We start from the raw sequence: 13,121 nt of genomic DNA on the forward strand, positions 1-13,121 counted from the left end.
GGAGATGCCCACCGTCCTCCCTGGGGCTCGCGGTGTGCCTGCCCAGCTCTCCACGGCCTCTGCCTGCTTGGGAAGGCGTCTGCCCTCCGCACCTGCCCCAGCTGGCTCTGGGACGCGCTCACCTGCACCAGGGCCGCAGTTCAAGGGGTGGCCCTGAGCCCTGGGAACGGCCAGCTGGGCCCGGCGCTGTCCCAGGCCGGGCCTTCACGGCCGCGTGGGAAAACGGCCCTGGTGCCAACAGCTCTGGAGCGGGGATGGGGCTGGGGGTGACTTCCCGCACCCCGGGCACTGGCACCCATCCCAGCACACCCAGCCGTGTGCCCACAGGCAGCCTGCTGTGCCCCCAGCACAGCCCCGCGGTGCTCTCCCGTTCCAGCTCCACAGGCTGCAGTGAGAACCGACACAACTCGTGACAGCGATAGCCCAAGCACCCCAGGGTGCCGTTCGGCAGCACATTCCCCTGTCTTTGCTTGCATGGGGTGAAATAGGTGCCAGGTGTGGCCCATCACCCCTGCCAGCAGCTGGCAGAAGGCAGCAGGGAGACCTTGCCCTGCCTGGCTATGAGCCATGCGGCTCCTGGCTACTATAAAGCTCGTGGCCCCCAGGGACACGTCCCTATCCTGCCAGGATGGCGCTTCTGTGGGCGGTTGCCTGCCTGGCCCTTGCCAGCACTGTCTCAGGTAAGCGCTGCCTGCGGGTGCAGGAAGGTCCTCGGGGTGCAGCAGGACCGGGGCACCCGCACTAGCAGCCCCTGGGCGTGATCCCTCAGCTTTCGGGGTCACCCCTGTGCCCTTCTGCCTCTCCTGCAGGCTGCGGGGTGCCTGCCATCAGCCCCTCGGTGCACTACAGCGAGAGGATCATCAACGGGCAGAACGCGGTGCCCGGCTCGTGGCCCTGGCAGGTGTCCCTGCAGGTACGGCACCGTCCCGCTCCCCGGGCAGGGGCAGCGCCGGTGCCCTAAGCACCGCGGCGGCACAGCACGGCGAGCCGGGTGCTGGGTAGGCACCAAGGGGACCGTGACACCCCTTGCCTGTCCCTGGCCTCGGCGGGGTCGGGGCGGGGGGGGCTCAGCCTGCCCAGCCCCAACTCTTTCTCCCTCTTCCCCCCCAGACCCGCTCAGGATCCCACTTCTGTGGCGGCTCCTTGATCAACGAGAACTGGGTCGTCACAGCCGCCCACTGCGAATTCAAGTGAGGAGCGCTGCCCGGCCGGCCTGTGGCAGTGCCACCCAGCCCCGGGGGACACCGGGGAGGGGCAGGGGCTCAGGGTGTGCCGGGACTTGGGGCAGCCCCAAAAGCCAGCACCTGAGGAGCTGAGCAGCCTGGGGCTGCCTCCCCGGGGGGTTTCCCTCGGGCGCACGGGCCACCGTGCCCGCGGCAGCCCCCGGTGCTGCTCCCACCCTGGGTGCTGGCAGCCGTGCGGCCCCCTGACTCCCTTACCTCTCGCAGCCCATACTCCCACGTCGTCGTCCTCGGGGACTACGACCTCAGCTCCAACTCAGAGTCCACACAAGTGAAGACCGTGTCCAGGGTGAGCCGGGCGGCCGCGGTCCTGGGATGAGGCTGGAGCTCTGCGCCACAGCTGCTCCCCGAGGGCGGGGATGAAGCGCTACGGTATTTTTTGGCAGGCCGTCACGAACCCCAACTGGAACTCCTACACCTTGAACAATGACATCACCCTGCTGAAGCTCGCCTCGCCTGCCCAGCTGGGATCCCGCGTGTCCCCCATCTGCCTGGCTCCCGCCAACCTGGCTCTGCCCACCAACCTCCAGTGCGTCACCACCGGCTGGGGACGCGTCAACACCAACTGTACGTACCCCGCAGCTTCGGGGAGGGCTGCGCGTGGCTGTCATCCTTCCCAGGGGCTCTGCAGGGTCTGGGGGTGCTGACGCCTCGTGTGCATGCGGGGAGGGGGGCAGGTGGGCAGTCGAGTAACAAGTGTGCCTACACGTGCATTGGTGCAAGCACAGGCGTAGGTGTGTGCTCAGGAGGTGGATGCGTGGAAACCCCAGGGGTGACCGTGCAAGCTTGCCCTTGCACGGGACGATCCCGCCCAGAGAAGAAGGGGTTCGTGGGCACGGAGGGAGAAAGGTGCTTTGCACGGCAGCACCCGCACATTTGAGAGGAGACCCACGGACACTGGGGCGATTTAACTGTGTTTCTTTCCCCGGCAGCCCAAGCCTTGGCAACGCGCCTGCAGCAGGTAACCCTGCCCTTGATCTCCCAGAGCCAGTGCACGCAGTACTGGGGCAACCGGATCACCAGCTCCATGCTCTGTGCCGGCGGGGTCGGCGCCTCCTCCTGCCAGGTAAGGAGCCGAGGTCCCGCGGCACCGCAGGGAGGGTGGAGGAGGAGGAGGAGGAGGAGATGTGGGGGCTCACATCTACAGAGCCAGAGGTTTAAGCTCTAGCACCCGGCCGTGTCCCCGGGTGGCAGGGACCAGCTTGGAGCACGCACCAGGATCACTGAGCAGGAGGTGTCTTCTCTGCAGGGTGACTCTGGCGGACCCCTGGTATACCAGAACGGGAACGTCTGGACCTTGATCGGCATCGTCTCCTGGGGAAACAGCAACTGCAACATCTACACGCCAGCCATCTACACCCGCGTGAGCCAGTTCCGAAACTGGATCGACTACGTTATTGCTCAGGGATAGAGCTGGTGCGGAGGGATCCCGTCACCGGGTGCTGCTCCTGGCACAGTGAGCTCAGCAGAGCCAGCAAGGGGCTGAGCTGGAAGCAAGGCACCCCGCCTCCTAATAAAGCATCAGCATTCGCTTCTGCCAAGCACGACCCCCAGCTCCTTTCCTCTCGCGATGCAGACCGGGGTGGAAGGTGCATGGCAGAAGCCTGGGGCACCCTGTGGCTGGGTGCTCCCCTCCTGCACCCCAGCACCTCCCCGAGCTGGAGCTCGGTGCCCAGCTGGGACCCACTGGGGAGGCGCAGAAGGCAGGACGGGGGGGGCACAGGGCTGGCTGTGGCCCAGGGGCTGCTCAGGGGGTCTTCAAGCACCCAGAGCTACACCCCAGCACCAGCCCAGAGCCCACTACAGCGTCAAGGGTGGGTGACGGTACCTGTAACGGCCTTGCCACCAACCCAGGGGCGAGGTCTCCGGCTCCAGCTGGTCCCACCAGCATCAGCTCCTCCAGGAAAGGGATGGCGGAGCTCACCAGGCTCGGCACGAGCGAGCGCTTCTTGGCTTGCGATGGAGGGTGGGTGCTGGCGGGCACACAGGATCTCATGAGATCCCTGCCTGCAGTTTAAAGCCGCGACTTGTGTAACAGCCCGGGAACACGGAGCTGAAGGGGAGGAAAGCCAACGGCAGCTCCAGCTCTTGGGGAAGGCGGCAGCTGGAGAACAGCAGGCTGCTTCACCAGCGCAGGTTTGCCAGGTAACAGAGCGGGAAACTCAAGGCCACCCCAAAGGAAAACTTGAGGCTGAAAACAAAATTCAAGGCCAGGCAACAGGTTTTCAGAAGAAAGCAGCATTTTCACCCAAACAGGTTCTTGAGACAACAGCAGGTGCAAAAAACATAAGTCTTGTGTTCACATGTGGTCAGTGAATTAAAACCTGGTTCCTGGCAGCTCCAAACAGAGCCGGTCACGAGGACAGTGTGGAGAGGAGCAGGATCAGACTGACCCAACATGAGGCATCAGGGTTTTTTCTTCCTTACCAGTGATGCCAATGCGGTATAAAACCTTTGCTGTGTGAATCACAGCCCCCTAACCTTGTAATCACTCTCATGCCCAAGCAGCTGCAGAGAAAGCACGACGCTACACGGAGACATGCTCATGGGAAGGGCTAGCGATCACGAATGGAGGGTAAAGACAAATAGTCTGGCCCATATGCTTGAGTTAAAAAAAAAAAAAAGAAAAGCTGCTTAAATACAAATTTTAGTTTGGTTGGATAAAATTCAGCTTCACTGAGTGGTCTGCTCTGCAGAAAGCAGGAGCATCTGGAGCGAAGTGATGTGGGGGAACAGGGGCTTGCAGAGAAACCCGTGAAGCTGCTGGCTCGGGCTCCTTTCCGGTGGAAATCCTCGATACGGGGGAGAAGGGCCTGGGGCTGAGCCCCTTGCTGATCGGCCCTGAGGCCGGCGGTAGCAGCCGCACTAGGTACACACCGGCCCACCAGTCTGCCACGACACGTGGTGTGCTTTCACTCCGTCGTACCTGAAATAAGACCCGTGACGTGAAATCAGCACTCCTCACTCCTCTTTTGGCTTTAGCCAGCTCCTAAACGACCTTAAAGATAGTTGGATGTCAGAGATGTGGGGATGGGCCGTAAGAGCAGAGAAACCGGTGACCACGTGGAGCTTCAAACAGGAATGAAGGAACCGCAGCACCACGGGCCATTTGCTCTGTGCGCTCAGGTCACCGTTGTGCCCGTCACTGCTGGGACGGGGTCCCTCGCCCCTGAAAAATCACCTCCCTTCCAGGAAGTGACCTGGTTCAGAAGGGGTACGCGTTTTTCACTTGGTCTTACAGCTTTTCTTCTTGCTCAGAGTGAAACCGGAGAGGTGACGAGTTGCTGCGGGCAAACCAAGGTATTTCTCCGGCGCCGTTTGCCACCTTGCAGCCAACAAAAAAAGTGAAGAAAACGTCTCAGAGCGCTTGTCCAGCCTCCGAACCCTGCCTGCCAGCGAGACTGCCCTGCTCACCCTGAGCATCCCTCTGGGCATCCCAGCCCTGCACGAGGTTTCCCTCGGGCAGCTCCCGGCCTGGCAGCTGCCTTAAAGAAACCAGCAAACCCATTTACGGGCACTTTGGTACCTCCTTGCTGTGGTATTTAACACGCGTCGTAAGGAGGGCTGTGAGTAGCTCCTGGCTTTCGATGCGTTTACTGACATCACTCACGTGTCGGAAAGCAGCGTCGCCTTTCAGCAGATCGAGAAGTAACGACAGCAGAGCGATGGGGTACACAGAATACATTTACACGTTTAGCAGACTGAGTACACAAAATAAATAATTCTGTACACTCTAATCATCACGTTACAGACTAATTACAATGGGTCAGACCTCATCCTACAAGACAGTCCTTAGCGTAAAGGCAGGACTCAAAAGGCAAGTCACAGAACTGGACGCTTCTCAAAACAGCCCCGTTAGGAGACTAACGAGCCGGAGCACCGGAAATCTGGTGACCAAAAATAACAGCAAGTGCTGGAAAACCACCGGTCCCGAGTGGCTCCCAGGAGGCGTCTTTCCGTAGCAAAAAGCAACAGGAAAACCCACGGCATCTGGGCGTGCTCAGAGCTGCTCGTTCCTAAGGCACCTCGTCGGGGTCGTGGATCTCTTCCACGTTCAGCAGACAAACACAGTGCAACGTTATTTGCGACGGCGGCGAGTAGCTCGCCCGTCACGCACAGGAGGGATCTACAGTGTTACTGCGCGGGGGGGACGCAGCGGGAGAAGGAAAAAGCGTCACGTCAGGCAGGCAGCAGCCCCAGTGCTCCCTCCAGCACAAGGGACACAGAGTAGAAGGTACCGAGCGCCGCGACGCCGTTTGCACCGTGTATCCCTGCTGCTTTGCTTTTTTTTTTTTTTTTTGCAAACGTACTGCAGTAAGGCACAGCTGAGACGCAGGCACCTGCCTCCGGAGCACCCAAGAGCTGCGTTCTTAATCCAGGCTGAAAAAGGGCACTGAGTGGTCAGAAAAAAAAAAAAAAAGCACCAAAAACCTCCCGAGAGTGGTGCAGGCGACTTGGGGCTGGGTATCCGGCACCGAGGGGTACAGGCACGTGGTGAGATTTTTCGGGACAAAGCCGATCCGGTGAGAGGCCGGGACACAACCACCCTCCCTGCAAATCCAAGGGCTCACCTGGACTGCGCTGCTGCCAGAGAACAGTTTGCGACCGTCATCTCCCCCCCAGAGCCAATCCCTGGGTTGCTTTGCATTAATTTACCCAACCTCAAACCCTCCCAAATCTTTAGTATCGTCACTTAAAACAGGACTATGGCCCCACGCAGCCTAACAAGAGGCCTGTAAGAGCCACGCGCTCGCCGTCCTGTGTTGTACAAGATCATCTTGAGCTGAGCCTGCGCTGCGGGGTCCTCAAAGGGAGCCTTCCCCCGCCTGCACGGCACCCTACAGATGTTTTACCTTGCTCCAGGACTCAGCACGGCTCCGGCAGAGCCAAATCCTGCCCAGCAGCTGAGTTAACCACGATTCCTATTCCAGTTCGTGCATGACGTAAAAGCTGACTGTATTAGTGCTTCAGCCAAGCAGCCGGGTAGAAGACAGGATTGAGAAATGGAGCGGGGTGTAAGAAAAAACATGAATTACCAGAGCAGAAAATACCTGACCTAAAAGAAGAAAATATCCAAATTCCAAAGGGTTTATCATTTCCAAACCAAACACGTAACGCAGACCCTACGCTGCAGCTGGTTTCCACCTCGCTACCGAAGCCAGCAGGTCAGAGCGCTTTTGTCCGGGCTCACTCTCAGCACAAGGCTACAAAGCCGTCCCTCACATCTGCTGTACGATTCCAAGAACAAGGCAGTCCAGGAGCTGGCAGGAGCATCTGGATGCTATCACGATCTCAGTGTTAAGCAGCACAGATGACTTCTGGCTTGAAGGAAGGGGAGTTTATACCGCCACTGGGTTGATGTGTTAGTTTTTTGGAAGCTTGAGAGGGGTAAGAAGTAAATCACACATGGACAAGTAATTGCTGGTTTAGCAAAATCCATAGAAAAATACATTACGTACTCAAAAAAATCTGGATGCAAAGCTGAACAAGTCTGTAGACCACCTAATGTTATTTCTGGAAGAGCTTTTCACATTTGTTTCCAATAACCCTCAAAAAATAATCAAGGAATCAACAGGCCACATTCTTTGAAGCCATAATTCTCCTCCCCAAGAGAGCAGCCAAACTCCAGGACAAAATGATGGGATGGTTTTACACAGTACAGCTAAGTTCCAAAAGACAACCATCCATAATTCCCCTCTACTCCTTGAAACCATTTTTCCCTGAAACAGAATACGCTGGGAAGCAACACCCCGAGCTGCTCCATCGTGTCTCGTGATGGGAGAAAGTCCCAAACGTACCGATTCCAGCCTCGGCATCTTTAGGCTTTGCTTTCTCCTAGTGTCCCCCAAGAGGTCCCCCCAAGGCAGGGGGCTGGTGAGCATCTCCTCGAGATACCGGTGGGTTGATCGCACGTGGCTTTTCCCCGCCATCAAGCATCCCCTTCCAGTGGGGTCACGTGGACTCGTGCTCATCCCTGCGCGGGCTGAAAACGCTGCTCTTTGGGATCAGTACAGGAGAAAACGGTGCCAGGCTGAGAAAGGACATCTAGGACTGCAGGTGTGGTCTAGGACACCAAACCCAGATTCCTCTTTGGAAGAGCATCTCACCCAGAACGAGCGGGCAGGTGAACAGAAGAGGGCTGTGCTTGGAGAAGGACACACTACAATTTGCCACTAGGTGTCATTCCAGCTTCATTTTCATCGCACGAACAGACCTACGGACAACAAAAGCACTGCGAGATTTGCACCCCAGCTAATACAACGGCTGGAACTCGGCAACGGCCCGGAACACAACAGGTTTGTTACCTGCGTTCTCCCGGCTAATTCTGTACCAGAGGAAGTCTTCAAAAAACCACCGCAAGCCAAATGAAGAACCACCATTAAAAGCCAAAGGAGGAGATTAAGAAAATTAAATAGAAGAGCAGAAAAAAAATCGTTTCAGAGAGATTTTAGCTTCTAAAATCCTGAAACAAGGCACTCTTGAAAAGTGTAAACTCCTGAGACTTAAACTGAAAGCTGAGATGCTTCTGTAGAATATATACGAAGACAGATGATTGAGATAATTCACAGTGAAGAGCTTTGTAAAGGGCAGACTGAAGGCACCTGAACCACTGCTCAGAATTACAGCACGCTGACTGTCCCCCCCCAACCAGATCCAGCTGAAAACGGGCCCCAGTCGGAAGGATAAATCTCCCGAGGAATTTGTTCTTGAGCTGGACCTTGCAATGCAGCATTTCAACCATCACAGCTTTCGGGACAAGGGGAAACCAGAAAGATCACCAAGGACTCCAAGGGACACTTGGACGGAGCTCTGCTAGCCTCCCCTCTGCCCACACGTTGCCAGGGTATGAGAGTTCCTGCAAATACTGAATTTAGAAAAAAGAGGAGGGATTGAGCCAAAAGTGTTACAATCAAATGATGGAAGGAAAGCCCATAAAGATTCCCCCCATGTTTACATTGATTTTTCCATGCAAACAAGAAAACTTTGCATTTGTAAAGAAAATTACAGGTTTTTTCTAGAAAATCCAAAGCCCGTTATGGGATGGAGTTGGTCCTCTTTGGTGCAATTCCCTACAAGTGAGGTGCCTGGGGACCACCAAGAGGCAGGTAGCAGCTATCCAGTATTCCTCGCGTATGCGAAGGATCCTCACTCACCTGCCGGTCATAGCGCATCGCCGCAGAAAACTGACAGTGCCAGGAACCTATAGCAACATCCCACCTCCCAAAGCGTATTCCAACCCAAACTCACCATGAACGACCTCACTCTGAACCTTTCCTGGCGAAAATAACCAATTGCCGAAAAGAGCGATAAAGCAAGAAGTGTCACAGATGAGAAGATCCTTCTTCTGCTTTGTGAAGGTGGAGAAACAAGCTTGGTGAGACGAGAGCTCAAGGTCCTGACCTCCTCTCCACCTTCATTTATCCTCCACGAGGGAAAGAACGAAGGAACAGCATGGGTAGACATCTGCACACAACGCCTGTGCGTTTTGATGATCAAGTGGTTAAAGGGTCTCAGGTTCCAGAGGTCTTGGCTCAGTTCCTCAGTCTGACCTCCTCGCATAGGCAAAAATACCTACTTTAAGGATAAACACGCAAGATAATCTGGGGAGGGCCATGAAAGCACCCAGGAGGGAAAAGGGATCACAGTGCCTGGGTGCGATGCTCCAAACGTGCAGAAGACTCCTACAAGTCACGTCTCAAAACCAGAAGACCTCAGAGAGCATCCTGCCATCTCTTAACCTGTGGGGGAAGAACCACTTTCCAGGTGATCCTTGTCTCGGAGTGGGTGCTGCTTTGGAAGAGCTGTTTGCAGTAACGTGAGGGGCGCCGAACTGTTTATGAAGCAAAACGCGGCAAGCTGCCTGTTTCGTCAGAAATCACATCTGGTTTGTAGTTCATGGTAACGAACCAGGGAAAACTAGGTGAGAAGGTAAAAGAAGCTGAAAAAACTTTTTTTTTTTTTTTTTTTTGCAGTCCACAGAGCTGAAAAAACCAATTTTTGGTAATTCTGTGGTATCTGTTAATGCTGATGGAAGACAGACGGTGTGTGGTATGGTAGGACAGCCGCTCAGAGAAAGGGCAGCCAAAGGAGCCAGAGTTTTCAAAGTAATATGCAAAACCATGCAAAGGATTTAGAATTCACTCCTGCTACACAGACTGGCTGTCCCCACCGCACGCGTGGGCAGATGGAGCTGTGCTCCCAGTGGTTATGGCCCATCCCAGCTTTGGGGTGGGAAGCACATCCCTAGAAATTCCCTTTTTTCCTTAGCACAGAAAACTTGGTCTTCTCCCACTGCAGCCGCACTGCTTTGCTGTTTGCTGACCAAGAGGGGCTGCGGCCAGTAGAGTCAGAGCTCCATGGAGATGCAACCGACCGTTTCAAACCTCGCTGACACTAAAACACAGCGGCAGAGCCATCAGTCCTGGGCTCTCCCCTTGAGCTTGCACAGCCTGCGTCTCCGGCCCTGAGCTAAGCAAACGCTTCCCAAGCGCACAGCGTGAAGCAAACCGTACGGCTTCATCTGAAAAGTTTCACAAACCAGCGTTCTCCTTCACTGCAGATCTCGTCTCTGCTATCACAAGCGGCCGAATCCACCCCGAGACCGTGCCACCAGCCCCACTTTGCTGCTCTGACTAGTTGGGGAGATATCTCAGCAGACTTGCGCAAAGCTCAGCTCTACAGGACCCACCTTCTCCAAGCGGTCCTTCACAAGAGGCCCCATCCAGCACAAGGAAACCCGAAAGGCAGCTTTTTCCTCTTGGATTTAAGTCACACCTAACAGCTCTAAGGTGTTTGTGCAACACCTCCAGAGCACTGGAGGGGTGTCCCTGCCCACGGCAGACAGGCATGCAACGCAGGGGAGCCCCGTAGAACCCGCAGTCAGGGAGCAATACCTGGAACCACCCAAGTTTTGGTGAAGCGATGCAGTTGGTAACGCTGGTCTGAAGGGTGCAAGATGTGTAACGGGTCAGACATGACACGGCCACGTCACAGCAAGAAAAACAAACCCTGCGTGGTGGTCTTGCTGCAAATAGTGGAAGGATAATTCAAGGGAGACAGGTAGGAAACCCCCAAAAACCTGCCTTGCCAAAGACATCTCCCTGCATACCATGAAGTTCCTGCAGGATGATGATGCTCTTCCCACCCCTCCATCAGGAACACCCACCCAGTCTGGATCAAAGGAACTGAACTCCAGTTCCGAGCTCGCAGCACTTCAGCCCGGTCGCCAATTTACACAGCAGCTCTCGCACAGCTTGAATAAACCCTTGACGTCATCAGGCGGATGGCAGCCCTTGGGGGAAACCTCGCAGCTTCCCAGCCGTCATGGAAAACTGCTGTCTGGCATCTCTTCGGCGAGGAGCTGGTGGGCAGCACGCCGGTGAGTCAGAGCTATCCTACTTCTAACTGCATGTGACTCATACCAGCTTCACTGCTAAGGCACCACAGAGTCTGACTAAACCAGCCTAAAATCTGTGTATATATAATTTTTAAATACATATACACCCCCCACGTGTATGTGCACACACATACGTGCATGTACATAAAGTGATTTTTTTTTTTTTTTTTTGCATATGCAAGTGAAACTTAACGCTCTGGAATTAATAAATAACTATGAACAACCAAGCTCCTAGGCTACAAAAGAGCTCTTCTCCCCACGCAGCTCCTTAATTTGCATGTTACTTGAGGCTCGGAGCCCACCAGGGCTCCCCCGTTTCCTGCGTGAGACCCCACGGCACAGCTCGCAGGGTGCGATGGCCACCATGAGATTCCCTTTCCTCCGCACGGGCGGGGGGGACACCTCCTCATGGATGGAGTGGGGGGAACACCTGGAGGGAAGGAGGGAGGAACCTGGATGTTCCTCACCGGGTGAGCATGCGGCCAAGGGTGCTGCACACCTCCACCGCAGAGAAGACATCTGGAAAGACGCCTGGCAGGTCCCAGCCCAGAGCTCAGCCAGTGTACTGCTGCTGGTAGCGCAGGTTGAGCTCTCGCAGCTCCCGCTCCCGAACCCGCCGTGACTTGTTGGATTTGGTGGAGCGGCTGGAGCGGGTGGACTGCGCGGACTTGGTGCTCTGGCAGCGGGAAGACGCCCTCTTGAGAAGGTTTTGCGAGATGGAACGGTGTAGGTTCTTCATGGAGGAAGAGGCTGCCATGCTGACCACCCACGGGTGCTTCAGGGCCTGAAGGGCTGTCATCCTGTCACTGGGGTCCACCGTGAGTAGACGATCGATGAAATCCTTGGCCAGGTTGGACACACTGGGCCAGGGCTGAAACACAAAAGAGATGATTAGAATGAAACATCCTGGCACAGCTTCGCTGATTAATTAATTCCTCCCATGCCCAAAAGGCGCTTTGGGGCATTCTGCTTCTTCCATTCTCTCTTTCATCCTCAAAACTTCCAAGCTGTAACCAACAGTATCTGCCCAAGGAGAAGGGGACACAGTTACCCCAAGAGGCTCTGAGGGGGAGAGGCTGAATTAGCGGGAAATGTCTGCGTGTACCTGGGTGCAGCCCAGATCCGTCCAGCAGCGGGGCTCAGGCACTCACCCTGCCCACTCTGACCCGGGATCCCAGTCTTCCCAGTCACCTCAAGCCTACAGACACCTACACACACGTGTGCACACACACATACAGGTGGTCTCAGTCAACCCCCAGACTCAATTATCTCTCCAGCAGCTGGCTGGGACTTCCCTCATCGCTCTGGTCGCCAGGCCCTCCTGCGGCCTCGTCCTTGTCCTTAGAGACACCCCCACGGACATCCCCAGCCTCCAGGTCCCTTCACCCCCTCGTCCAGCTCCATCTTCACCAGCAGTCACACTCTCGGTTACGCACTCACTTGCACGCCCGTGCTTGCTCCAGTCGCTGCATCACGGACACACGTGGGCTCGCAGACCTACATCCTACTCCAGGTGCTGGCCCTGAGACTTCTCACCTCATCTCGCGTTATCTTTTAAACCCACGCAACTATTACAAAAACAACAGCAACTGCCCACTGAAGACCCTCCTCAGGCCAAGTGCTCTGTATCCAATGAAGCCATTACTGCTTGAATGCGAGTTGTATTGCTCACGGAGGATGGATCTTGACTCCTGATCCCCCTCCACTCCGCTCTGGTGAGACCCCCCTGCAGTGCTGCGTCCAGCTCTGGGGTCCCCAGCACAAGAAGGACATGGAGCTGTTGGAGCGAGTGCAGAGGAGGCCACGGAGATGATGCGAGGGCTGGAGCACCTCTGCTGTGGAGACCTCAGGCTGAGAGAGTTGGGGTTGTTCAGCCTGGAGAAGAGAAGGCTGCGGGGAGACCTAATTGTGGCCTTCCAATACCTAAAGGGGCTCCAGGAAAGCTGGAGAGGGGCTCTTCATCAAGGAGTGGAGTGACAGGCCAAGGGGAATGGCCTGAAGCTGCAGGAGGGGAGATGGAGATGGGATGTGAGGCAGAAACCCTTCCCTGTGAGGGTGCTGAGGCCCTGGCACAGGTTGCCCAGAGAAGCTGTGGCTGCCCCTGGCTCCCTGGCAGTGTTCAAGGCCAGGCTGGATGGGGCTTTGGGCAACCTGGGCTAGTGGAGGGTGTCCCTGCCCATGGCAGGGGGTGGCACTGGGTGGGCTGTGAGGTCCCTCCCAACCCAAACTGGTCTGGGATCCTGTGGTTCTATGATCTCTTCTGACCCTTCATCTTAAGGCATGCATCTAGCAAGCAAGCACTGACCTCTGCAGCAATCCTGAAACCAAGACTAGGGAGATTTTTCTGCCGTCACAATTGGTCTTACTCCCACGTGGAAATCTAGGAGATGTTGCTACTGGGTCAACCCTTGAACAGCCAATTCAGTCCAGCTGGAAACAACCCCATCAAACGTTCTAAATGTAGATAAATGTTCAATATAAGG

The 13,121-nt window shown here is 55.9% G+C and overlaps 2 protein-coding genes across 3 annotated transcripts in view; one reads left to right on the forward strand and one right to left on the reverse strand.

Annotated features, from left to right (window-relative positions):
- Positions 1 to 533: 533 nt before the first annotated feature.
- On the forward strand, positions 534 to 2,782 carry CTRL (chymotrypsin like). Its single transcript, XM_075765192.1, has 7 exons — positions 534 to 680; positions 810 to 913; positions 1,111 to 1,190; positions 1,449 to 1,530; positions 1,628 to 1,808; positions 2,174 to 2,307; positions 2,491 to 2,782. The coding sequence occupies exons 1-7, from the start codon at positions 629 to 631 to the stop codon at positions 2,650 to 2,652; spliced, it is 795 nt and encodes a 264-aa protein (XP_075621307.1). The 5' UTR covers positions 534 to 628; the 3' UTR covers positions 2,653 to 2,782.
- Positions 2,783 to 4,907: 2,125 nt separating this feature from the next.
- Positions 4,908 to 13,121, reverse strand: part of PSKH1 (protein serine kinase H1) — a 37,286-nt gene continuing 29,072 nt past the window's right edge. For both annotated transcript variants that reach the window (XM_075765177.1, XM_075765178.1), the window contains exon 4: positions 4,908 to 11,509. In XM_075765177.1, coding sequence (XP_075621292.1) covers positions 11,192 to 11,509 — 318 coding nt within the window. In that variant the 3' untranslated portion in view covers positions 4,908 to 11,191. The remainder of the gene's footprint in view (positions 11,510 to 13,121) is intronic.

The sequence above is a fragment of the Balearica regulorum genome, chromosome 13, assembly GCF_011004875.1.
Source record: "Balearica regulorum gibbericeps isolate bBalReg1 chromosome 13, bBalReg1.pri, whole genome shotgun sequence".
In the NCBI taxonomy this organism is placed as follows: domain Eukaryota; kingdom Metazoa; phylum Chordata; class Aves; order Gruiformes; family Gruidae; genus Balearica; species Balearica regulorum.